General features: G+C 55.3%; 7 protein-coding genes across 7 annotated transcripts; 5 read left to right on the forward strand and 2 right to left on the reverse strand.

Moving 5' to 3' along the window:
- Window positions 1–238: 238 nt before the first annotated feature.
- On the forward strand, window positions 239–6,517 carry PHYSODRAFT_352832 (hypothetical protein; the record flags this gene model as incomplete). The annotated part of the gene is made up of 5 exons (XM_009538295.1): window positions 239–607; window positions 679–682; window positions 728–1,269; window positions 6,285–6,325; window positions 6,371–6,517. Exons 1-5 carry the CDS (start codon window positions 313–315, stop codon window positions 6,515–6,517), a joined length of 1,029 nt encoding a protein of 342 aa, XP_009536590.1. The 5' UTR covers window positions 239–312.
- A 3,892-nt stretch (window positions 6,518–10,409) lies between these two features.
- Window positions 10,410–11,647, forward strand: PHYSODRAFT_340200 (hypothetical protein; the record flags this gene model as incomplete). The annotated part of the gene is made up of 2 exons (XM_009538296.1): window positions 10,410–11,249; window positions 11,279–11,647. The coding sequence occupies 2 exons, from the start codon at window positions 10,410–10,412 to the stop codon at window positions 11,645–11,647; spliced, it is 1,209 nt and encodes a 402-aa protein (XP_009536591.1).
- Window positions 11,648–12,472: 825 nt separating this feature from the next.
- PHYSODRAFT_355994 (hypothetical protein) lies at window positions 12,473–13,988 on the forward strand. Its single transcript, XM_009538297.1, has one exon. It carries the CDS (start codon window positions 12,510–12,512, stop codon window positions 13,854–13,856), a length of 1,347 nt encoding a protein of 448 aa, XP_009536592.1. The 5' UTR covers window positions 12,473–12,509; the 3' UTR covers window positions 13,857–13,988.
- Window positions 13,989–14,795: 807 nt separating this feature from the next.
- Window positions 14,796–16,004, forward strand: PHYSODRAFT_526895 (glycoside hydrolase family 17-like protein; the record flags this gene model as incomplete). The annotated part of the gene is made up of 2 exons (XM_009538298.1): window positions 14,796–15,702; window positions 15,745–16,004. The coding sequence occupies 2 exons, from the start codon at window positions 14,796–14,798 to the stop codon at window positions 16,002–16,004; spliced, it is 1,167 nt and encodes a 388-aa protein (XP_009536593.1).
- A 1,009-nt stretch (window positions 16,005–17,013) lies between these two features.
- Window positions 17,014–18,066, forward strand: PHYSODRAFT_402889 (hypothetical protein; the record flags this gene model as incomplete). The annotated part of the gene is made up of 1 exon (XM_009538299.1): window positions 17,014–18,066. A coding segment is annotated over one exon (1,053 nt), but the record flags the coding sequence as incomplete, so codon positions are not given.
- A 911-nt stretch (window positions 18,067–18,977) lies between these two features.
- PHYSODRAFT_340204 (hypothetical protein) lies at window positions 18,978–23,614 on the reverse strand (the record flags this gene model as incomplete). The annotated part of the gene is made up of 4 exons (XM_009538300.1): window positions 18,978–20,157; window positions 20,232–20,985; window positions 21,664–22,856; window positions 22,935–23,614. 4 exons carry the CDS (start codon window positions 23,612–23,614, stop codon window positions 18,978–18,980), a joined length of 3,807 nt encoding a protein of 1,268 aa, XP_009536595.1.
- A 607-nt stretch (window positions 23,615–24,221) lies between these two features.
- Window positions 24,222–26,132, reverse strand: PHYSODRAFT_340205 (hypothetical protein; the record flags this gene model as incomplete). Its single annotated transcript, XM_009538301.1, has 1 exon — window positions 24,222–26,132. One exon carries the CDS (start codon window positions 26,130–26,132, stop codon window positions 24,222–24,224), a length of 1,911 nt encoding a protein of 636 aa, XP_009536596.1.
- Window positions 26,133–26,151: the final 19 nt, after the last annotated feature.

The following is a 26,151-nucleotide window of genomic DNA, read 5'->3' on the forward strand; positions in this document are numbered from 1 at the left end:
AGGGCAGATTGGTACCGTACTCACAATATGTAGTACCGATATCCGGTGGATGTATCCGTACCCCGTGCACTCACCGGTCACCTGGACCACCACCATGTTACGTGATACGTCAGACTCTGACGTATCAGAGTGATGTGCAAAGTCTTGGCTCTTGGGCTCACGTCCGCAGGGAGCGAGTTTCGCAGCACTGGACCCCGCGCGGGAGTCACGTCACTTTCAAGTTATTCGCCTGGACCGCAGACTACTCAGACCGATGGACTCCGACGCTTCGACCGCCTCAAGCCGCGTCGGGGCGCCACCGCTATCGCCCCCATGACGAAGCGCTCCAACAAGAACGCAGGCAAGGACCCGGCCTCCAAGGCGCTGTGGGAGGCCGTCATGCGCGAGCAGTGGCGATGCGAGCAGCAGCGCCGAAGAATGGTGCGCTGGCGCCAGCAGAAGAAGCAGAAGGTGGCAGACATGGTCCTGGAGCGGCGCCATCTCGAGAAGGAACTGCAGCGTCGAGTGCTCAAGGCGCGCATGGTCACGGACGGAGTCACGCCCGAGTCATTCGAGGAGGCGCTTCAGTTGATCATGGTCGAGAGAGCGGCACTCACCAGAGAACCTGGTGCTGCAGGAGACCATCGCTGACCACATCAAGTTCCAGACGGTGCTGTACAATGACACCCAGGGGCTCAGGCAAGTGCCCTGCAAAGACATGATGTCGACGACTGCTGTGGTCTCCAAGGACGAAGACTAAGGTAAAGGCGAAGGAGGTGCCGCTGCTGCAGGATGAGGGCGGGTCGCGCGTCCTCTTCCCCAATGGGGAGCCGTCGTTCCACTTCCACCCGCTCACTACGGAAGCGTTTGAAACGCTGGTGAAGAACAACGACGCCGTGTACGCCAAGGAATTTCCGCGCACGGCTGCTGTGGGCACCATGTTCGGCTGGAACGTGGAGTATGCGCCGCTCGTGCGAAACCCCGCGGGGACGATGGTCATGACCCACGCGCGCTTCTCGAGACGCGTGCGATGCTCAATTGACTGCGCCAACAAGATCCTGCCGCGGCTGGACATGGCTCTGTGGCCGAAGCCAGTGACCCCAAAGAGCTGGGGGCTTGTCCAGACTGGGAGCTTCAGCTGCCAAGCTCTGCAACAGTTCCACAAGAACGCCTACGCGATGGTGTGCAACATTACGGGCGACGTGAATCTTCGTTACATTGCCCTTGCGGAGCACACCCGTGACCTTCGACCTGATGGCAAGCGTGTGGAGAAGTATACGATTACTGTCGGTGGCGGATTTTTTCCATGCCAAAAAAAGCGGTTTTCCGTGCCAAAAATAACAAGAGGTTTTCCATACCACCGGATTAATTGCATGCCATACAAAAAGAAAATGAAAGTATTTAATTCTTGCCATACAAAATACAAGTGAAAGTGTCCTAGACGCGTTGATGTGTAGCAGGTCCCTAGTTCGCAGCGCCCGAAGCCCTCACTACATCTAGCCTCATTACATGCAACCTCGTCCTAATCAATGAAGAAATCTCAGAAGTTAAGCGACTTCCTGCTTGTTTTCAATTCCCGGGGGGAACAATGTGATGCTCCATCCGATGTGCGTAGATTATCGCGTTGGCGAGCTTTTCGGCTGCCATGGTCACCGTTTCACTGCGTTTCTCGTAGTAAACGTCCCAATAGCGAGCCCCGCCTTTCATAAACGGAGGGTCCACTACCCCCACAAAGTCTCGATCGTCGATTTCGCCATCCCGGTTTTTAGTTGGCCATGTGCTGAGCACGCTCCAATTGATAACGCTCGCAGGAGTTTTAATGAGCCGGGAAATGAGAGCATCGACACTGTACCGGCCAGGTGATGGCTTTTCACGCTCAAGACACTGTTTTTTCTTTCTTGGTCGACCGGATGGGCGTCTCATCAGCAAGCCTCGTAGCATCAGCGAAAAGACCAAGCCATCAACGAGTTTTAAGCACGCCATAACGTGCCCACACAGCCATCCCGTTTGGTAAAACTCTTTACAGTCGCATTTAAATTTGCTTCGCAGGGCCAGAATCTGTTAGACCGTATGCACACACACAAACGTTAGTAATGCATCTACAGAGCATGCAACAGCAAGGTATTGAATTACCTCTTCAATTGCCAACATGGGAGAAGCCCAGTCGTGTTCAATAGGAGTTCGCGATAGAATATCCACAGCGTGTAGGGACTGGTACGATAGTTGGATGCTGTTCACGACCTCATCTTTTTTTAGAACTCCCTCCAGGGACTTGGCGTAACGTGATGTCCTTGTGTGTGTGACCTTTTGCCCGTACAGATTTCATCGTGAATGAGGTAATAGTCTGCATTGAAGTAGTAGTGGTTGATGTTGGCGATTTCACGCTTAGACATCCGCTCGTGGTATGGGTAGTGATTGCCAGGTTCACAGAGCCGTTTGGCAGCTTGATACACTTTTTCATCAACGGGACCTGATGCAAACGGCCACAAGAACTCGGTATTTGTATCGCGGCCGCAGTGAATCACTATCTTTGGCAAAGCGACGGCCAAGACATGCGATATCGCTGCTCGCAAATGGCCTGCTGCTACCTTTTTGATAGCGCTGTGGTGTGCTTCAATTGGATTCTGGTTTGATACTATTCCAGCGACGTTGCTGGCGGTGATGAACCACAGGTCCCACGGGTCCGTGAGGTACTGCTCATCAAACCACTTGGCATACCTCCTTTGGCGTTGGTCTCTCCAGTTTTGAGTGACTAATTCAGACAGAGCAAAGAACTGCTCACGAGAACGAGCGTTTTCGAGTTGGTCCAGCTGCGGTTTGATAATATCGTGGTAGACTTGTGTGTCTGACAGTAGCCCTTTTTTCTCTCTGGACTTGCGATCCAAGTGAGGCCAACAATTTAACAGCTCGATGTCAGACCATACTGCGCGAAAGGCACCAGCAATTGCGGCCGAGTGGTCCATCGACCCATACTTGACAGTCAGGTTTCAACCAAAGAAATCCTTCGAGCGGTTCTGGATAACAGAGAATAGCTTTGTATAAGCTAGTGTTGTTTCTGCACGCACGAACAGGAAGGCTATCGGGTAAAACTTGTGTTGGTACTCCTTCTTCTTCGTGTAACGCATGCCACAGGTACCGAATGATATCGGCGTCCAGTTTTTGAAGTCGATCTTGTAGGTACCATCAGTCACCGCCAAGACTCCTTCACGTTGTCCCAAAACCGCAAGAGCAGCGTTGCGAAAAAGCCTCCTCGACGTGAAGATAATACCAAATGAAACATCTTTTTTTTCACTTGTTCGGTGAAGATGTCAAGAACCAGTAATTCGTTGCGGTAGTTGAAGGGTTTCTTGGTGAATGTTCTGAGGTCCATGCCAACCCTGTAAACCATTCCTTTGAAAAAGTCCTCCTTTGTCTTACACATTTTTGGAGATGCCCACTTCAAGATGTCCGCCATCGAAGTGATGTCGAAGTCGCCTCGAGAATGCAGGAGCTGCGATCGATTCTTGAGTTGTCCAAAATCCGGTAGAAGGCGCAGCATTTCTTCGTCATTTCGATACTTCATTTCAAGGGTGGTCAAACACCTTGCAGGTCCTTGCCCCCCAAGTAAAAGGTTGTTCACTTCGTCGTCAAGGGGTTTGTGGATGCCAGTCCGTTGCTCATCGAGGGGGGCAACGACGTCACTGTGGATTCCATTCAATGTGGCGGTGTACGTTTTGCTTGAAGCGAAAATTTTGATCTTGGCCGTCGCAGAGCAATTCATGTGAGAAGAGCACTTGTACCACACCGTGTCTCTGTTGTTGTTGAGGCGTTTGTACCGAATGTTCGCCAGTACATCAATTGCGACACGGGCTTTTTCGCGAGTCTTGAACGGACCGAGAACACAGAATCCATCCTCGTCCACGTGGTTAACGCCAGCTGAAGCAGTGTGGGTGTCGTCTGCTACATCGCTATCGTCATTTTACCCACAGATGCAGATTCAACACTGGCGTGGCTGTTATCACATTTAGCACTACTAGAGTTGGATATCCCAAATTCCTGCTGTGCTGTCGTGTCTGAATCGACATCATTCGTATCCTTATCCTTATCATCCTCGTCGTCGAAGTCAGCATCGTCAGGATAGAACTCGGATTCACTACCATCAAAATCGTTGCTGTCATTTGGAGAGTCGGATCCGGATTTACTGGACCTTAAACGGCGCCTATCAGGGTCCGACAAGTCACCATGGTCTGGTGAACTCGGCAGAAGATGCTGTGTGTGATACCCACTCGTGCTCAGGGTGAAGATGTCTCCATCACGCTTAGTTACTCTGGCCTGGGCTTTGCAATCAACGTGCGATGCACAGACCAACACCGTAGTGCGACGAAACAGAGACCTCTCTCGAAATGCTGTATTCTCGCGCGACTGCAAGTGGCGGAGTGCTTCTGCTATTGACTTGAAGGTTTTGCTGTGCATGATGATACGCGCACCTTCTTTTGTCGTGCTGATTCGAGGAGCAACGGTGCTGTGTTGGTCGACCACCACCACATCGGCAGGAGTGGGGGCTCTTCGGTACGAATGCGAGTTTCGGGCGGATCTCGTTTGAACAATATCTCCGCTGAAGTCGTGACTCTCGCTGGAGGAGACCTCGTCAGCGCTCCGGTTCATAACTCCCCTCCCTTCCCACCTGATGTTTATCGGAAGGCCAGCCAAGACCCCGTCAAGCCACTAGTTAGCGCGATGTGAGATGGAAGCGTGACCACACTATCGCTGTTAGAGAAAGCGCAAGAAGCTTGAAGTCGGCTGTAGAGAGATGAAAAGTGAGGAGGGGGCTGCTGTGTTACTGGTTGCTGAGCAAATTGAAGAATGAGAGACGCTCAGACGCGAACCAGCCGCCGCTGTAGATAGAGGGGAAGATAGTTTCATGTCGATGCAGCAATCATGAGTTTCATATGTTAGTTACATAACCACTCTAGAATACATGTCAGAAATTACGGTTGTTATTACCGGTTTAGTTAGTTACTTGCGAATGTAACGTTTAAATCAAGCGAAAAAAAATAAAAACAATTCTTGAAACGAAATTGTAACCCCTACGCTCTAGGTACGATTTAGTCACTAAAGTGGGTCAAATCAAAAGGAAAGTCGCTCGAACCGTCCTCGAAGAAATCCTCAGCAGGACGACACGGTGTGCAAGCCAAGTGTGCCAGTCAGGCATCTCGTAATCTTGATCACCTGTTTCCGATTCGGACGCATAGCCGGTAGTGTCGTCATCGCTCCACATGAAATCACTGCCGTCGCCACGGTCGGTGTCGCTGTTGGCCTCTTCTTCATCGCCGCCATCTTCCGCTTCTTCAACGTCCGACTCGTCTCCTTCAGCATGGTCCGTGGCAGAACTATCCTCCATTTGCGGCACGTCCGAGTCCTCGCTGCTCTCGCTGCTCGTGTCCCCGAAGAGGTCCGCGATTGTCGTGCCGTAGGGTTGGGGCTGGCGAGGTTCATCTTGGTCTTCTTGGCCATCCTGGTCATCTTGGTTATCTTGGTCATCTTGGTCATCTTGTGCAGATCGAGCTTGCCGTAATTCTCGAAATTCTGTTTCTTGAGCTGAAATTTCACGGTGGAGGTCGTTCATCACCTCGGCTGCGTTTTCGTAGGACGTCCGCATGCGCTTGTAGGCAACGTAGAACTCGTCGCGCTCTCGGTGTAGAAGTTGGGATTTCATTGCAAATAGCAGAATGACAAAGTGTATTATGGTGCACACATGCTAGAAGTTTGTCCCAAAAACATGGGCTTTTGGTCGCCAGATATAAATGAGTATAGCTGTTTCATGCGCAGGTAGAGGCTTTCTTGCCAGAACCCATTCAAAACTAGTGGATACACTGAAGATATTATATTAGTCTTTCCTAAGCACGTGTGCCGTTTCCTGACCAAACCCATTCAAAACTAGTGGATACACTGAAGATATTATATTAGTCTTTCTTAAGCACGTGTGCCGTTTCCTGACCAAACCCATTCAACACTAGTGGATACACTGAAGATGTCATACTAGTCTTTCTTAAGCACGTGTACGGTTTCCTGACAGTATATACGCCTGTCAGGAAACACCACAATTTTTGTTGTAGTTGTTGGCTGGCAACGACAGCCTCAGTAACGTTTAGGATAATTCAAAACTTAGAAGAGCTCAAACGTTTTGCGGGAGTACTTGTGGTATGCAATTCACCCGGGTGGTATGCAATTCATCCATGTGGAATGCAATTAATCCTATTGGTATGGAAAACCTCTGAAAATGGCATGGAAAAAATCTTTTCCGATTACTGTCGCCGACTCGGAAGCCAACGCACGAAACCGAGAGGCCGAAGGCGCGCAAGACAACGTTTAGTGGGTTCTCGAGGGCGGCGTATGCACCACTATTACTGAGGTGGACAGGAACACCATTGACGTTGTGTATGACCAGTGGGCTGGGTGCCTGAGCGAGGTTCACGGTCGAGAATTGTACGTTGAGTGGATCCAGTTTCCAGTTAATTTTGAGCAAGCCGTGTCGCCCGCGGGATTGCTTGAGTTTTAAATGCTAATATATAGGTATGATTTCCTAGTAGTGTACCCACAGAGATGCATATAGATGCCAACGGTGATTAGAATTTTATCGGGTTTGGGGCAAGATAGGAGTTTAGAGAAAATAACTTGGAATTCCTTGATCAAATAGAAGCTCGGATTGTTAAATAAATTTAATACAAACCCGGGCTACTAAATAGAAAAAAGCTAACAAAAACTTACGAATGAAATACCTCTTGTACTAAGAATGTATGACAAGACTTGCGACGTTCATAAAGATAGTCTCTTGAGAACAACAAAAAATGATTTTGCTCAACGATAGTAAGTACTTAAACAATATTCCCCAATTACAATGATGTAGTTTTCTTAACTCTATTCACTATCTTCAAGCTACTGGATTGAGCAAAACTGCGACTAAAACAAATTCAACGGACTCAGGTAGGTTGTTTACCTCGGCAACCTACCAGCTATCCTACGATTATCAACCCATAAATTAGATTCCATACACCTGTGATTTACTGTAGAGTCAAGAATCACAAAGATTGGATAGTTAGTATTTCTTTTAATCATTGTTTTTACGGATATTGGGATCGACAATCAGACTAATGCAAACAATGCAAAATAATGTTGCTTTTAGTTATAGAGGAGAGAAACAATTACTTTGGACCGTTCTACTCAAATAAAACCAGCAACAAAATACACTCCGTTTAATATATTGATGAATTTAACTGCCGCCTGTATTGAAATAAGCGTGCCAAACACCTCGCACGCCAGTGATATCGTTTATCGGTTAGTTCGTTCTGTATTTCATAAAATAGAAGCCCTTGCCCAAATAAAAACCCTTACTAAAGCTGTTCAATTTTTCGGGGGCTCTAATAAATAGTAGTCCGGGTATTATTCGGTATAATCCGTTAATAACATAGGGTTTTGCTCTTTTGAAAGTGATCCAATCTTAGCCTCCGACAGTAGGGTATCGCATATGCACCTCGGCCAGCTCACTGTCCAAGAAATAAAGCACCTGGTAGACCACCGCGAGTGATCCCTAGTCTCTAACAGTAAATATATGTTGTGAATTGGATCGTAAATCTGAAGGCATACATGCATTCAGTTTGATAAATCTGTCGTTGTTGTCGCCCCCATGCAGGTGCAGGTGCTCTAACGCCACTGACGTGTTAGTTCAAAATACTAGACACTAACTCACAGTGAGCTAGCATGCATAGTCACTAATCAGATTTACTAAGTCGGCGGAGTGACTTCGTATCATATATAGCAATATATCAGGTGTGTCAGGTATCATTTAGGACAGAATTGTCTGTAATTGTCAATAAATACAGGATTTTGGGGTCACAAATGCTGGGCGACTCATTCAGAATGTCAGCATTCCTTCTAAACTGATATCAGGCAAGTAAATGAGGGTATGAACCCTTGAAAAAGCTAAGTAAAAGTGAGTGTATCAATGTAAGGGGGAACTTCGTCCCCAACAACGGTTCGGGATTGGATCTTAGTTCCTTAGGTATTAGTATCAGATACAGTAGACTATCACTGATATTCAGGCCTCCCTAATTGGGGGAAATGGGACCATTTCCCCCACTATACCCCTGTTAAGACCCGTTCCCACCCCCCACAAAAATACTATGGTTCTGAGGTGAATTCATGTTGGCAAGCTATTTTCAGATAATTATGTGGCTTGATAAGCATCGAGCTCACTCAGACCCCAAACAAACAGGAACATACCCAGGTGGAAGCGTGTTTCTCCGGTAATGGGTAAAACCATCCCCACTCATCACAAATATTGTCAAATTTCCGTAATTGGTGGTATTGGCAAGTAGTATTTAAGCTCAAACGGACGGCGAGCTGACCGCGAACGGGAAGAGGCCGTTGGTCTGTAGGCGATGCTACAGAAGAATGCAAGTTTAGGAGCAGTTTTATCATAGGCTGTTAATAAATTACATACTTAATTTAAGTAAAGCGGCGCCAATATAAATACGTAAGCCCTACCGATCAAGCAAAGTTACAGAGCTAGTCAAAACTTTTATCACGATTAGTGAAATATAATTCTTTCGCTGACATTCGTTTCTAGCTAATTCGTATGCGGATGAACCGTAACACTTTGAATATCGTAGGTTGAATCCAATCAGCACCGGCTATGCCAATCCCTAAGATATTTATCTTTATCGTCCCCCACCGTTCCCATTTTAAATCCGCACCGTTAATGGCGCCTTGGGCGCCATTAACGGTGCTGTTGTGCTGTCGCATCAAAGGTGCTCTAACCACCTCGCGCGTCACCTAACGATTTTTTGTAAAAACGTAAGAAAACCGGAGTGTTGTTTTTTATGTGGGTTAAACGTGATGCCACGAAATCGCTGGTACAGCCTGTGATTCTCCATACTACCGGTAGTTTTCATTATTTGCGGCGCACAGGTGCAAGTAGAACAGCAAGAAAGGCGGGAAGCGGCACCGAAGCCGTCGAGCTCTTCGTTTGCAATGTGCCTTCGTCTACGACCGCTTCCTTTCAAGTGCTAGATCTATAAAGCTCACCGAATTGAGTCCCCCTTTGAGTCGTTTTGGAAGTACCTTTGGAATAAATCGCACACATCGCTGTGGGAGCTCCAAAATCCAACAGTAACTGGTGAAGCGATTCAATATACAATGTACGTATCTGCCCAGTACTGTACAAGTGTACCGCACGAACACAGCGCCACTGATCGACGGTGGAGCGGGAATTCAACGCCTGCAGTGAGTGTTATGCCTCTATCCAATGTCGCCGAGGGCTAGGATGTGACGTGGTCGCGCACGTGCGGAACGGCAGGCCCTTCTTGCATGCAGTCTGTCGGCTCTTGCGCGCGGCCAGCACTGCGAAAATATTCTCTTTGCTCAGCAAAGTTTGCTGGCAGCGAGGCGCTCGCTGCAGCACAGCCGTCGTCGTCGAACGTAGAGACACTGTTTCGGTGCCTTATATCTTCGCGGTTGACAACCGAACGGCAGGCTCGGCGCTAGAGCCAGAAGCGGTCAACATTGCGCCGTCTTCGCAGAGAGCACGGGACCCCGATCGTCAGGAAAAGCGGTCACCAGCAGCGCGGCGTCGCCAATATCCACCCGCTCACATCGGAGCGCGATGATCGGACCATCGTTGCTTGGCACGTGACGGCTTTTTAGATGGAGCCTATCCGCGCGGACGGCCAACGTGACTTCCGCCGCGGCCGTCGTCGCCTGAAGCAAATCGGGCGAAAAATGAACCCACGCGCGCAGCGTCTCTGGTGCTCGCTGTCGCGAGTGTCGTACGCCGCGGGCATCGTGCCGTCGTGTACGGGACCAAGGCCCATCAACTTGTGGCCCGCGCTGGCCGACGGTGGACCTGCCACGACGGACTCGTCCTCACTCGCTTCACAGGCGCTGCCTGTCAGAAGCAGTGGAACTTCGGTCCCTGGTGCCGCCCTGCTTGCAGTTGCAGCAGCGTCTTGAGCATCCGTCCGTCCGCTCATCGGAGCTCACAGCGGTGGGCTCGCGCGCCAGCAGCTGGGAGCGGATCCGCTCGCGCAGTGATGGCGAACCGGCTAGCGTGCTGACTTCCGATCTTTTTCCGACCTGTCGATTGCCAGACGGATGCCGAGACCATGTGGCGGTGCCGCCCGTGCCGTTTGAGCGGCGCGGACGCTCACATCGATGTGCGCGGCACTTCCTCGCGTATCTTTCGCTAGGCCTGGTCTTCTACAGCGCTAGTCGCCCTCCATGCTAGGTGTCACGCCCTCCATCCTTTTGCATCCTTTGCGTGAGTCTCTTTGTCATCCGCGCATGCATGCGGGCCGCTCTGCTGGGCTGGCCGCTGCGCTAGTCGAGCGGAGACGCATTCCTCAATTCGCTTCCTCCCTCGCATCGAACGAATTGCCTATAGACCCTCGTCGACAATGGTCTGCACGTCCTACATGACCGTCGTCGGCATGCTGGCCGCCCTCGCCCTGGGCGCCACGGAGGCCACGCTGCCCGGCGTTTGCTACGCGCCCTGGCACCATGACACTGTGACTAGCGACGTGCTGGCCACGGACATGGCCCAGATCGCCCAGTACTTCTCGGCCTTCCGCTCGTTCCAGGCGCAATACAGCGGCATCAACGTGATCGAGACAGCGGCCAACGCCGGCCTCAAGGTGGCCGTGGGCGTGCAGCTCACGGACTCGTCGGCCATCGACACGGAGATCGAGGCCGTGTGCGACGGCTACTCGTCGTACCCGGACGCCATCGAGGCCGTGTACGTCGGTAACGAGGACCTCGTGAACGGCGACTACGGCACCTTCAGCGCCGACACGCTGGCCGGCTACATCTCGCAGGTCAAGGCGTGCACCAGCAACGCCGTGCCCGTCGGCTCGGTGCAGCGCATCAACGAGTGGTTGAACGCCGACGGCGCCTCCACGCTGGCCGCGGCCTGCGACGTCATCGGTGTCAACATCTACCCGTTCTTCACCGAGGGCGACGACTCCTCCGTGACCAAGCTCGAGGCCCAGTGGGCGCAGATGCTGGCCGCCGGCTACGACGAGAGCACCATGCACCTGACCGAGACGGGCTGGCCGTACGAGGGCGATGACTACGAGGGCAACTCGCCGTCCTACGACGGCATGCAGCAGTACCTGGACGACTGGGCCACCTGGTCCTCGAGCGTGCAGTCCAGCTACTGGTTCATGATGTACGACACCACCACGAGCTACACGGGCGCCAACTACGAGACCCACTTCGGTGTCTTCGGCGACGACATGGTGGCCCACGTGACGATCCCGGGCGGCAGCAGCTCCAGCACCGGCACGACGACGACGACGTCCACCACCTCGTCCACCACCAGCGACGACGCCACTCAGCAGCAGACCACGCAGAGCTCGGCGTCGACCACCACGGACGACAGCAGACCGTGACGGAGTCTTCAGCGTCCACGACGACCGATGACTCGACGCAGCAGCAGGACCAGACCGTGACGGAGGCTTCGGCTTCGGAGGAGACGGCGACGGTGACGGAGACGGCCACGCCCGCCCCGACCACTTCGACGTCGGTGGACGCCTCGGAGGAAGAGGACGACAGCACCGTCACGGCCACCGACAGCCCCACGGTGACCGTGGCGACGACCACGACGACGTCGACCACTGCCAACTGCGCCATGTAAGCGCCGAATTTCGAGACGCTTGTCGGTCATCGGACGCAACCGGATGCCGGCCAGCGTACGTACGTACGTCCCCCTTGCCTGTCATTCCGTGGTTTTGTCGAGCGGATCCCGAATTTTGAAGAGGAGACTTTGGATGGAGTGGAGAAGAGAAACCGAATGCATTTACGCTTCCACGTTAATATCTACTGAGCGATAGATTTTTTTTCATGTTCTCATCTTGCTTTGCCAATCTCGCATCGTCGATTTGAGCGGGCTCGGTCAGCGCCGAATTCGCGCACGCAGATCCCGGCCTCGCCTCTGCGAGTCCGGCGCAGCGTGGCGTGCCGGCGAGAACGCGGCGTCGTAAGTCGACATCTGCCGCTTGTCCTTCAAACGAGACGGCGGCGGCCGGCCTCTGCATCAGCCTTGCGCGCGCCCACAGGTGGTTGAAATACCCGAGCTTCCAGCGGTATCCAGCTCGGTGGGGTCGACAGGTGAAGACGTTAGCGTCGGCGCGCGAAAGTCGCCACCGCGTCGTTCCCCGTCATGTGCCACGCTCGGCCTGCTGTCGGCTCGAGGTTTGAGGCCGAGTGCTGCTCTTGTCCGCGCGCTGGCGATCTCTGCCATGCTTTCGTTTGTACCGCATGGACGACCATGTGTAGCGGGCCACGGTCTCTTGCCCGTGGGCTCGAGTGTCTCTTACACCGAAGTCAGCGCGTTGCTGTTCGAACAGCGCATTGCCGACTCGATTGTGGTCTGCTCTCTTGTCTCCTCAGAACTGGAGAGCAGGCAGCGCTGCAGAGCTTCAGATCACAAGTTCATTCCCCGATTTTCCTCGTCCAGCAAGGAACTACCCCCCAGCACCTCCCTACCCAACGCTAAGATGGTGTGTGCTACCTACAAGACCGTGTTCGCCATGATGGCCGCCATTGCTCTCGGCACGGCCGAGGCCGGTGTCGGTGTCTGCTACGCCCCGTGGCACCACACCACCGTGACGGAGGACGTCCTCAAGTCCGACATGAAGCAGATCTCGCAGTACTTCTCGAGCTTCCGCACGTTCGAGACGCGCATGAGCGGCCTCAACATCATCGACGTAGCCGCCTCGGCCGGCGTCAAGGTCGCTGTCGGTGTGCAGATGAACGACCTGTCCGGCGTTGACGCCGAGATCCAGGCCGTGTGCGACGGCTACAAGCGCAACCCCAGCGCCGTCGAGACTGTGTGGGTCGGCAACGAGAACCTGCAGAACAACGGCTTCGGCACGGTCAGCGCCGACCAGCTTGTGGGCTACATCCAGAAGGTCAAGGAGTGCACCGGCAACGCCGTGCCTGTCGGCACCGTGCAGCGCATTAACGAGTGGAACTCGGCCAGCGGTGCCGACAAGGTGTGCGGCGCCTCTGACAAGTGCGGCGTCAACATCTACCCGTTCTTCACCCAGGGCGAGCTGAAGCCCGTCGACAAGCTTCAGGCCCAGTGGGAGCAGGTGACGTCCAAGTACAGCGCCGACAAGCTCCAGCTGACGGAGACCGGCTGGCCCTCGGCCGGCGAGCAGTACATGGGCAACAGCCCGTCGCTCGAGACCATGCAGCAGTACCTGGACGACTTCAAGACCTGGTCGGCCGACAAGGGCCAGTCGTACTGGTTCATGATGTACGACACGACCACCAGCTACTCGGGCGCCGAGTACGAGAAAGCTTTCGGTGTCTTCAACTCGGACGGCACGCCCAAGGTCTCGATCCCCGGCGGCCTGAACTCGGGTTCGCAGACCCAGGGCTCCCAGACTCAGGGCTCGCAGACCCAGGGCAGCCAGCCTGCCGGTGAGGTCCCCGCCGGCACGCCGGCCCCGGAGGCCCCTGCCGCCACCCCGGTTGCCACCGACGGCGGTGACAACACCCAGCAGACCGAGGGCACGCCCGCTCCCGAGTACGCTGTGGACGTCCCGGAGGTGCGTTACCCTGAATCGACTCCGGCTCCGACCACCCCCACGGCCGACTACCCCGATGTGAGCGTGCCGGAGACGCCCGTTGCCGACGCCACCCCGGCACCGACCACGCCTACCGACGAGATCCCGGCCGTCGAGACGCCCGTGCAGGACACTCCCGTGCAGGACACTCCCGTGCAGGACACTCCCGTGCAGGACACTCCCGTGCAGGACACTCCCGTGCAGGACGTGCCCGCCGTGACTCCCGCTGCCCCCACGCAGGTCTCGTCCGGCAAGGACTGCGCCATGTAAGTGTCTCGACGTCTTGCCGGTCGTTGATGAAAACGGCCTGGCATCGTAGATGGAAACACACAGTACAGCTAGTGCTATGTAGGAGCGCGTAGCGGAGGTGCATAACGAAAAATCAAAAACAGCGTTTGTACAGATATAACTTCTGTATGCACACGTCCCTGGTTCATGTAAAAGCTTTCTTCGTTCGGCAAGCAGCTGGCCTATGTGGTTGACCTTTCATGATCAACGACTCGGCGATGATGTTGAAGTAGACAAAACGAAGGGAAGGCAACTAGGCAACGGAGCATCATTTACCCAAAGACAAGCTGCGTTGAATCGTAAATGCGCTCTTCCAGATGAGGCGACTTCTTTCGTAGCCATCTATTTCAGATGATCGCTCTTTCCTAGATGGAGTCCGTTGCCAAGAGTCCTCCCCCCTAATTGTCTCGTCTCCCATATTGATCGCCGAGCTTGCATGAGCACCACTCTAAAAGCGTCGATGTCCAGCGATCACCGACTTAGCAGCTCGCCATCGAAACGGCTCGGCGTATTCTTGCAGTGTCGGTGGCCATGCTTCCCCGAAAGGCGTGCGGCGAAGTCACTCGCTGCGGGTGCTCGACTTGTCCACCTGCAGGCTCCATCTGGCCTACATATCAGGACGCCACTACGAGCGAACTATTAGTCGTGAAAGTCAGGATCGAGCAGGCACCGAACGAGCAGCTTGGACACATGGCCATTCGATCGAGCTTCGCGGAATCCGCGTGGCGCTGGCGACGTGAGTCAACTGCAACGCCACCTCATTCACCAGAACCTTCGGGGCGCGTCCGAATTCATTCCGACTCCTTGCGCCTTGCTGTTCGTCCAGCGCGTGGCTCTCTGCTCGATGTCCACAACGTGTGTGGCCTTTGATTCGGGCACTCACTTCTCATTTGCTCCACCAAGACACAAGCCAAGCCAGCCATGGTCTTCTCCTCGAGCACTCGAGTCGCCGTTGTAATGGCTGCACTCGCTGTCGGAGCCGACGCCGGCGCTCTTTCTACCGGCGTCTGCTACGCGCCGTGGCACCACAGCTCCGTCGACAGTTCTGTCGTCGGCCAGGATATGGCCGAGATCGTGCAGTACTTTTCGAGTATCCGCACGTTCCAGGCTCAATTCAGCGGCGTCAACGTCATCGAAGCTGCGGCCGCGGCCGGCCTCAAGGTTGCAGTCGGCGTGCAGCTGTCGGACTCGTCGGCCATCGACTCGGAGATCCAGGCCGTGTGTGACGGCTACAGCTCCAACCCGGATGCAGTCGAAGCTGTCTACGTGGGCAATGAGAACCTCCAGAACGGCAACTTTGGGTCGTTCAGTGCTGTCACGCTGGTCGGCTACATCAACAAGGTCAGGGCCTGTGTCGGCAGCACGCCGGTCGGGTCGGTGCAGCGGATCAACGAGTGGCTTAGTGCCGACGGTGCAGCGACGCTGGCCGGGGCGTCGGACGTCATCGGCGTCAATATCTATCCCTTCTTCACCGAGAGCGACCAGACTGCCGTCGAAAAGCTGGAGGCTCAGTGGGGCCAAATGACGGCCAAGTACGACTCAAGCAAGCTTCACCTGACGGAGACGGGCTGGCCGTCGAGTGGCGAGAACTACGGCAGCAACGCGCCCTCGACTGAGAACATGCAGCAGTATCTGGACGACTACGTCACCTGGTCCAAGGGCGTGGGGCAGTCGTACTGGTTCATGATGTACGACACCACCACGAGCTATACTGGCGCTGAGTACGAGAAGCACTTTGGAGTGTTTACTTCGGACGGAACAGTGAAGGTGACGATCCCAGGCGGGGACGCCACTGCAGTGCAGCAGACCAACTCGACCTCGTCATCGGGTTCAATCTACCAGCAAACCACCGATGCCCCCGCCGCAACAGTGGCCGCGGATATCATTACGGATGCCCCTGTTACGGATGCTCCTGTCATAACTGAGACTCCCGCGACGACGATTCCTGTTGTCACCGAAGCCGCTACGACGGCTCCGGTTGTGGTAACCAATGCCCCGACCTACACAAACGCACCATCCACTGATGGATCGGCTCAAGCGGAGGTTGCTCCCGTCGCAACCACTGCGACTCCCACAGTCACTCCTGCTCCTGCTCCTGTCGTGAAGGGCTGCAAGGCTGCTTCAAAGTAGACTATGATAAATGTACTTAACGCCATTTTCGTGACGTTCATGCTAAATACAGTTCTTGTTCGTAAAATATCTGGTGTCGTCGAGAACTTCATCCGAGTGTAAGGGTTTAAGCAATGCGTTCGAGGGCATGCTACACCATTTCCGGGTCGTTCTGCACAAATGCTCGATTCAAAACGATCACGTATACTCACCCTTTTTCTACGTGATTGTTTTGAATCGAGCATTTGTGCAGAACGACCCGGAAATGGTGTAGTGCTGTAGAAAATTAGCGGCCACTGAGTAAGACGCATTTTGAGTCAGCTGCATCGAAAGTTGAACAGGGGTCAGGACAAATTGGACCGACAGATCCACTTCAAAAAATATGGTTTGACCGGTATGGATACCACGTTCATTTATTCTATCCATACTGTCGGTGCGCCTGCTGCAATAGCTTTGCGCCATTTGATCTACAGCTTCTTGTCTGCATGTGTTGTCGGTTCAATTGATTCTCGTCTTGGTCAACGTGGTAAACGTCAGCTGGGACCACGGTACATGTATGACCATGGCCAAAGAATCCACGAGCACCAGACCACAACCGCTCAGCTGTGTACATGTATTAATACCTCTGCGGCAATCGACAGCTCCTCCGCGTTGAAGCTGTCTTCCAGTCAAAGTAGAGGATTGCGTTCGAATGTTGGGGCATCGTAGCGATTTACAATTTGTGCACAAAGCCTTGATTTTGCCATATCGAAGCTTGTTGCTCCGAGTTGAGCGACATCTGTACAGCTTGGGATCTGTTCGATGTCGATGATCTCATACAATTCCCCATACTGGAACGGCAGTCACCGTGTCATACGCAGCAATGGTCCGCCTTGAAATGTACTGGCTCGTTGGTGTTCGTAGGCATGACCCCACGGCCGAACAAACGGCGGCGCGGAACTTGCGCCACTTCCCGGTCCACTCCATCGTTAAGCGTTGACGTTTCGTACAGCTGCTTGCGAGCATTTGCGAAACCCAAGCGGAGTACACAATGATCTGGTCGCCGACCATGCGCGTGTGCGCCTTGGTGGCCGCAGTGGCCATCGGCGTCGCCGATGCTGGCCGCCTTTCAACAGGTATTTGCTACGCTCCGTGGCACCACCCTACCGTCAATGCCGATGTTGTCGGCAAGGACTTGACCCAAGTCGGACAGTACTTTTCGAGCATCCGTACCTTCCAGACTCTCTTCAGCGGCGTGAACGCGATCAACGCGGCCGCAGCGGCCGGCATCAAGGTGGCCGTCGGCGTGCAGCTCACGGACCCGGCGCTTATCGACGCTGAAATCCAGGCCGTTTGTGACGGCTACGGGGCCAACCCGAGCGCCGTCGAAGCTGTGTATGTGGGCAACGAGTGCCTCAAGAACAAAGACTTCGGAACTGTTACCGCTGACCAGCTTGTTGGCTACATTACTCGAGTGAAGGCGTGCGTTGGCAACACCCCCGTCGGCTCAGTGCAGCGTATCAATGAGTGGCTCGCGGCTGACGGAGCCGACACGCTTTCGGCTGCCTGTGACGTCCTTGGTGTCAACATTTACCCGTTCTTCACCAATGGCCCGCAGTCGGCCGTGGAGAAGCTGCAGACTCAGTGGGAGCAAATGGCGGCCAAGTATGATACCAAGAAGATTCACGTGACGGAGACCGGGTGGCCGTCGCAGGGTGAAAACTACGGCAAGAACGCGCCGTCGGTCGACGGCATGCAGCAATACTTGAACGACTACGTGGAGTGGTCCAAGGACGTCCCGCAGAGCTACTGGTTCATGATGTACGACACCACTACGAGCTACACGGGCGCCGAGTACGAGAAGCACTTCGGCGTCTTCACCTCGGACGGAACGCAGAAGATCACCGTGCCTACCGGCGACGGATCCCCAGCGCAGACCAACACGACGAACACGACGGACTCGTCGCAGTCTCAGCAGCAATCGACAAGTCCTCCTGCTGCTGCCAAGACCGGAGCGACGCCGGCCCCCACTCCTACGACTGGTACCCCCGTGTACACATTCTCTGAGCGTGACAACACTGGCAATGAAGCGGCCGGCACTGTCACGGCCCCTAATATTGTTGCTGCTGCTGCTCCGGTCACACCGGCACCGATCGATGGAGCCGCTCAGACGGAAATAACACCGGCACCGACCACCCCGGAAGCTGAAGCCCCCGCTACTCCTGACGCTGGAGCGGCTACTCCGGCCCCGACTACTCCTGACGCTGGAGTAGCAACACCAGCCCCGACAACCCCTGACGCTGGAACTCCTACGACGCCCGAAGCTGGATCGCCTGCGGTGACGCCCGCACCAACGACAACTTCGAGCTCAAGCGGATCTGCCGGCAGTTCAACTGAGACTGAGACTTACAGCTCTGGAGGATCGGCTCAGACTTCCAGCTCTGGAACCGGGGGATCAACCGAGACTTACAGCTCCGAAACCTCGACTGGTGGCTCTACCGAGGCTTCTACTGGTGGATCTGGTGAGACGACTTCCTCTGGTACTTCCGACGGAGGATTCACTCAGACTGAGGTCACGCCTGCGCCGACCAGTACTTCGTCGGACACTTCTACCGCTGGATCGACCGACACTGGCTTGAGTACATCAAGCGGCTCGACCGAAGAGGGATCTGGCTTGACCACGTCGAGCAGCTCTACCGAAGAGGGATCGGCCGACACGGCAGTGACCCCGGCACCGACCACGCCTTCAATCACCCCCTCGGTTAGAACCTGCAAGAGGAAGATGTAGATTCATACTCATAGAGGATTTTTCATAGCCCTAGGGAAGCGCGACTCTGCTTTCTCTCGCTTTGTGTTCGTCTCGTAGGGGTCAATGGTAACTCCTTTTCGGTCAGGTTTGTAAACAACCCGATCAATAAAAAAAAATGCTTGTTGGCAACGATGTCTTCCATGTCTTCATGGCTTACGCAGTCGAGTAACTTCATAACTTTTATATTATACCCTTACCTGGCTAGTTTACATGCTGCTGTTACGGGTGTAGCTCACTCTATTCTCAATTTCAACCTCATGGTCGATCCCAAGTAGCGTTCGTTGCGACACATGCCGAGTCAAGGCGCCCTGCTCCAATTGGCGGCGCCGTTCACGCCAAGCGTACAGGTTCCGTCGGCGTTCGGCCGCTGCGCTACTCAACCCAGGCGGTGTGACATCATTGAGCACGGTCGTACTCGCGAACGGGAACGCAGTCACACGCTTCTTCAGCGTCGTCGTGAACTTCTTCTTGCGCTTGGCCAGCTCCGTTGGAATCACTTGAAATACCTCCACCGTCGCGTTGATCTGCGGGACCGTGTACTCCCCAACACGGTCCACCGAGCACGGAATCGCCACCAGCTCCGAGTACATGAACAGCCAGTCGGCGATGCGTTTCGTGACCAAAATCTGGCCACCATCGCCCAAGTCGCCAATCTCATTGGCGATAACTTCGGATGCACCTGTGTAGATCATCTTGCCGGTCACCGCGTGAACGTCCAGCACCAGCGGGCCATCCGAGTCGACAGCGTCGTGGATTCCCATGCGCACGCGTAGACCGCAGAAGATCAGATGATGTCCGGAACGCTGTTTCTTGGTTGCATGCAGCAGTCCGTGTAGCTCCTTCGGCCAGTTTGCTTCAAGCAATTGCATCTGCACGTCCAGACAATACTCGATGGCCTCTCGAACTGTGTGGAAGGCTAACTGGAACGCATCGCCCGCAGTCGTGATCTCGTAACCTCGATACTTCATCAACAAAGAGCGCAGAATGTTGTCGTGGATCTCCGTCGCCCGCTGCATAATGAGCCCATCACCCACGCCCCAGAGCGCACTGGACTGCTGGATGTCTGTGAACACGAACACGGGGTTCACAAGAGGCGGCTCTGCAGACTCGACAAGCACCTGAGTATCTCTCGGAGACAACAGTTCGCCGGGCTGCATAAGTCTTGCTTCAACTTGGGCTTCAACATCGTCCGGCAGACAGCAGCGACAGAACTCGAGCACACAAGTCTGGCTGCACATGGTCGTAATCGCCAGAGCCAGCCCGGAGACGCAGTAGACGACCGCGCTGACGCTGATAAAATCCATCAGCTTGTACTCGCGGTTCGGCATGGCGTACAACACGACGGACGCAAGTTGGAATTGCAGCGTGAAAACAGCGTAAATGATCCTGCAGATCAACACCGTGAACATGTCAGCACAATGACCACACCACAGATTTAACAAGTTGCTAACTAGCCGTACATGATCCTCGACAGCCGCTGGTAGATCGGGGACGTGACGAATTGTCCTTGCACGTTCTCGTACTTCCTGCCGCCACACTTGAGCCTCACGATGTTGAACACCATGTACAGGAAGCTCAAGAACTGCGTGACGTACACGGCCAGCAGACACCTCTGCGTATAGGTCGTGTACCCCTTCCTCACTGCAGCCAGCACGGTCTCCGTGACCACGAACGCAGCAATGATGATCCAGACCCTCCAGAGATACCATCGAATCTGCTCCTTCTCCTTCTCGGCCCCTCGGTCCATCGACCTCGTAGCGATCAGCCAGAGCTCATACGTCAAAGGAAACGTCCACACGGCCACAGCGAAGAGCGCGCAGTCCCCCAACACCAGCAACAGGGTGATTAGAGCGTTATGTGAGACCTTGAAGTGCAGCACCGAGAAGACCCCGAGCTTGCTGTATCGGTTGGCCAGCAGTTGTTCGCCGATCTCCGTCGTGGAGCTCAGCGGATTGATGGCCCCGACGAGCATGTAGACCACCCGGCTGAGGCTGAAGACGAAGTAGCAGAGGAAGAAGATGAAGAAGAGCCAGCGCACGCTCGAGACCTGCAAGTCCCACGACCGACGCAGGCTGAAGCTTGTCACACCCGTGGCCACGCACGACAAGCCCATGGTGACGATGGCCAGCTCCGTCCATCCCATTGTCGCGGGGCGGCCCGCGCTGTTCGATGCTCGGCCCCGCCCGGCCAGGAGTAGAAGTGTTCCGGCCGACGCTAGCGGGCCAACCGACGCCGCCGGGCGTTGGGGGAGGTTGTAAAGTGAAGAAGCTGTCAGAAGGTTTTTCTTGCTTCGCGCGGCCCGATCGTGGGGCGTGGGCCGCTTGAGCTCAGTTTGCTGCCCGCTACAGTACTGTTCCGGCCGGACACACACGCGCTCCAGGTCGAATTGCAAACTGGGCGGTGAGTGCGATCACTCACGCGTTCTATGCTTTTTGGCTCCCGAGGAAACAGCTGGTTCCGCAGACCAGCCAATGTTGCATACAAATGTGACGGAATGGCCAACGGTTGACTTTCCTTATTGCGAATTTGTGCTCAAGTTGGCCGACATGTCGGGACTTGGCCAATGCTTCTAGATCGTGCGCTGGCAGTAGATCGTGCGCTGCGGTAATTGCATGGCAACGAGGTTTATTGTGCTGCGTTGCTATGGGCAGCTGGAGGCTTTGCTGCTGCTGCGAGCTCGTGAACATACTGCGAGACTTTGGTTCGTCGACATCTGCGACGTGTGCGAATCAAGCACTTCAACTTGGGAAGTCTGACGTTAGCACAATCATTGGCGAGTTGAGTTATTAGACCACACGAGCTGAGCATTGAACGATGAACGGCGCCGCCCTCTATAAGCTGGCTGGCAGCTCTATTTCATAAATCATCCACTAATTTACATGCTTGTCGTACGCGCGTAGCTTGGTCGCGTGTCGAACGCGAAGCTCGGACGGCTGCTCTCCGAGCGCATGAGCGTCTGGTGAGATGCGGGACGGCCCAGCGCTACTTGCTCAAGCTGCCGACGCCGTTCGCGCTGCGCGTAGAGGTTGCGACGACGCTCGGCAGCCGCGCTGCTCATACCGGGAGGAGTGCCGTCGTTGCGCGTGAATGAGTTGGCGCCAGTTGCAGGATTTCCGTGTCCCGGACGCCGCTTGAGTGTCGTCGCGAATGTCGTTGTGAACTTCTTCTTGCGCTTGGCCAGCACCGTTGGGAGGACTTGGAACACCTCCACGGTAGAGTTAATCTGAGGAACGGTGTAGTTGCCAATGCGATCCACGGAGCACGGGATCGCCACCAAGTCCGCGTACATCTCCAACCAGTCGGCCACACGTTTCGTGACGAGGATCTGCCCGCCATCGCCCAGGTCTCCGATCTCGTTCGCAATCACCTCCGACGCGCCCGTGTAGGTCATTTTTCCTGTCACTGCGTGCACATCCAGCACCAGCGTTCCATCTGCATCAACTGCGTCGTGGATCCCCATTCGTACGCGCAGACCGCAGAAAATTAAATGTCGGCCGGAGCGCTGCTTCTTCGTTGCTGGCAGCAAGCTGTGAAGCTCTTTCGGCCATGGAGCTTCCAGTAGTTGTAGTTGAACATCCATGCAGTACTCAACTGCCTCGCGCACCGTGTGGAAAGCTAGCTGGAACGCGTCACCGGCAGTCGTGATTTCGTATCCACGGTACTTCATCAGTGCGGACCTCAGAATATTGTCATGAATCTCTGTGGCTCGCTGCATGATGAGTCCGTCGCCTACACCCCACAGCGCGCTTGATTGCTGGATATCTGTAAATACAAACACAGGATTTACTAACGGCGGCTCGGCCGATTCGACAAGGATCTGCGTGTCTCGCGGTGACAGTAGTTCTCCAGGCTGCATGAGTCTCGCTTCAACCTGAGCTTCGATGTCATCGGGTAAACACCAACGACACATCTGCAGCACGCACATTTGGCTGCACATGGTTGTAATGGCCAAGGCCAGCCCTGAAATGTTGTAGAGGACCGTGCTGATGCTCGTGTAGTTGGGAAGAACGTCCCTGTCGCCCGGCATGGAGTACGAAATGACAGACGCAAGCTGGTACTGGAGCGTGAATAGCGCGTAGATAGCTCTGCAACGAATAAATAACACAAAGTTGTTAGTCAAGTACCCAGAAGCACCCAGTGCAAAGCCGTCTGCAGTGACGTACAGAATTCTCGAGAGGCGCTGGTAAATCGGGGACGTGACAAACTGTCCCTGAACATTTTCATACTTCCGGCCGACCCACTTAAGCCTCAGCACCACGAAAAGCATGTACAGGAAGCTCGCGAACATGGTGAAGTACACGGCCAACTGGAAGGCCTGCGTGGACGTCGTGTAGCCGCCTTTAACCACTGCAAGGACGGTCTCGGCAACGGTGAACGCTCCAATAATAGGCCAGACGCACCACAGGTACCACTGGATCTGCTCCTGTTCCTTCTCGGCGCCTCGGTCCATCGTCTTCCTTGCAATCAAGCCGAGCTCATAAATTAGCGGGAACATCCACGTGGCCACGGAGAAGTGCACCGAGTCTCCGACGACCAGGAAGACGGTGACCAACGGGTCGTCCGACACCCGCGAGTGCAGCGGCGCGAAGATGCCCAGCGTCGTGTAGTGGTCGGCCAAGAACTCTTCGTTGGCGCTCGTGCCCCACTTGGCCTTGGCGCTCACCGTGACCATGTAGGCCACGCGGGCCGCGCCGTAGAGGCAGTAGCACGTGAAGAAGACGCAGAACAGCCAGCGCACGCTGGAAATCTGCAGGTCCCAGGACCGGCGGAGGCTGTAGCTCGTGATGCCCGTGGCCACGCACGACAGCCCCATGGCCGTGATGGCCAGCGTCGTCCAGGCCATGGCCACTATGTTTCTCCTGCGCGCGCGGCCTGTGCGTCAAGCGATAGATGGAAGGCGACGGGCTCCGTTGCTGTGGTTGAACTGGAGTCTTGTGCCGCGCTTGCGGGCGTGCGGGGGGATTTGGACTGGAGACCCGATACACCCGGGAGCTCCGGCCCGAACGCACGATTGCACTTTAGCAATCGCGGTAGAAAATGACGACTGGTTATCGTATCGTGATTATTGCAATAGCGCTGTTGACGCGCCAAAGGAGCTCATCCGATGGTGAAGCGTGACTGCAGTGCAGCCGGCAACTGCAGAGGGCTGAGTCGAGCGTGGAAAAGCACACGCAGCAACCAACCCCGTGGATTCCTGTGGAATGCTTACACAGCGGCAGTTCGCCGGCGTTCCCGAATTTCTGTTTTAGTGGAACCATTCGCGATTTTTCGACTTTGCGAGTTGCTGAAACGGTCTCAAGATGAAGGTGAAGGAGCCGGTGCAACTTCACCTTCACTGCCACCTTACCTGTACCTGGACCTTCAACGCGATGACGAGGCCGCGCTCGGTTGTATGGAAAAACTGGGGCGCTAGTATATTATCTTGATCTGTATAATAAGTTAGTTCGGAGCTACATGCTCGTGGCGCGGGTGTAGAACGAGCCGTGGTCGATGCGCAGGAACGACCGCTGCACGCGACCGAAGCGGCTCAGGCCGCCGGCGACCGGTGCGCCCGCGCGGTCCGGAGGGAGCAGCAACTGCGGTCGGGACAGTCGTCGGCGCTGCTGCTCGGGCAGCGGCAGCGGCATCGGGAGCTGGCCGGCGTTGCTGGACAGGCGCGAGCGGTTGCTCGACGCGATCGAGTACAGCGACGACGCCGTGGTGGCGCGCCGCTTCTTGAGCGTCGACGAGAACATCTTCTTGCGGCCGCTGAGCACCTCCGGCAGCACTTGGTACACCTCGAGCTTGGCCTTGATCTGCGGGATCGCGTACTCGCCCACCCTATCGACGATGAAGTCGATCGCCACGAGATCTTCGTACATGACCAGCCAGTCGGCCACGCGCTTGGTCACGAGGATCTGGCCGCCGTCGCCCAAGTCGCCGATCTCGTTGGCGATCACTTCGGACGCGCCCGTGTAGATCATCTTGCCCGTCACGGCGTGGACGTCCAGGATCAAGGCTCCGTCCGCCTCTACCGCGTCGTGGATGCCCATCCGCACGCGAAGGCCGCCGAATATGAGGCGGTGGCCCGCGCGCTGCTTCCGGGTCGCTGGCAACATACCGTGGAGCTCCTTCGGCCAGTTCGCAACCAGCAACTGGAGCTGCACGTCTAAGCAGTACTCGACGGCTTCACGCACCGTGTGGAACGCGAGCTGGAAGGCGTCACCTGCCGTCGTGATCTCGTACCCTCGGTACTTCATCAAGGAAGCACGGAGGATATTATCGTGGATCTCGGTCGCTCGCTGCATCACCAGGCCGTCACCCATGGCCCACAAGGCGCTGGAGGACTCGATGTCGGTGAACACGAACACTGGGTTCACGAGCGGCGGCTCTGCTGACTCCATGAGAACCTGTGTGTCCCTCGGCGATAGCAGATCGCCGCCCTGCATGAATCTTGTCTGCACCTGCGCTTCGATGTCGTCGGGCAGACACGACCTGCACATGTTGAGCACGCACGCCTGACTGCACATGGTGGTGACCGCGAGGGCCAGCCCTGAGAGGTGGTAGACCAGCAGACTGACGCTGATGAAGTCCAGCAGCTTGTCCTCGTCGTCCGTGGAGGCGTACATGACCACGGAGGCCAGTTGGAACTGCAGCGAGAAGAGCGCGTAGACGATCATGATCCGCTTGAGTCTCTGGTACACGGGCGAGGTGACGAACTGGCCCTGGACGTTCTCGTACTTCCTGCCCCTAACTTTAAGCCTGACAATGAGCCAGACCATGTACACGAAGCTGACGAACTGCACGAAGTAGACGCTGAGCAGGCAGCGCTGCGTGTACTGCGTGTAGCCCCGGTAGGCGATGGCCAGCGTGGTCTCGATCGCGGCGTACACCACGACGAGGCCGTGCACCGTCCAACAGTAGAACCTGATCTGCTTCCGCTCCTTCTCGGCGCCGCGGTCCATGGACTTGGCCGCGATGTTGGACAGCTCGAACGTGAGCGGGAACATCCAGAGCGCCACAGCGAAGAGCGCGGCGTCCCCGAAGCACAGCAGCGCCGTGGCGAAGGCGTCGTGGGTCTCCTCGAGCTGCAGCACCGTGTAGATGCCCATGCTGCTGTAGCGGTCGTAGATGACCTCGCTCTCGTTGGAGGAGGACGACGAGTAGTCGGACGTCGTGGTCTCGATGGGATAGAAGCTCACCCAGAGCAGATACAGCACGCGCGCGCTGCTCCAGAGCCACATATAGAGGAAGAACAAGAAGAATAGCCACCGCACGCTCGACACGTGCAGGTCCCAGCTTCGCCGCAGACTCACCATGGTCATGCCGGTCGACAGACTGGACAGCGCCATGCAGACGACGGCGAGCGCCGTCCATATCATGGCCACGCCGCGGAGACAG

The sequence above is a fragment of the Phytophthora sojae genome, assembly GCF_000149755.1.
Source record: "Phytophthora sojae unplaced genomic scaffold PHYSOscaffold_11, whole genome shotgun sequence".
In the NCBI taxonomy this organism is placed as follows: Eukaryota; Oomycota; class Peronosporomycetes; order Peronosporales; family Peronosporaceae; genus Phytophthora; species Phytophthora sojae.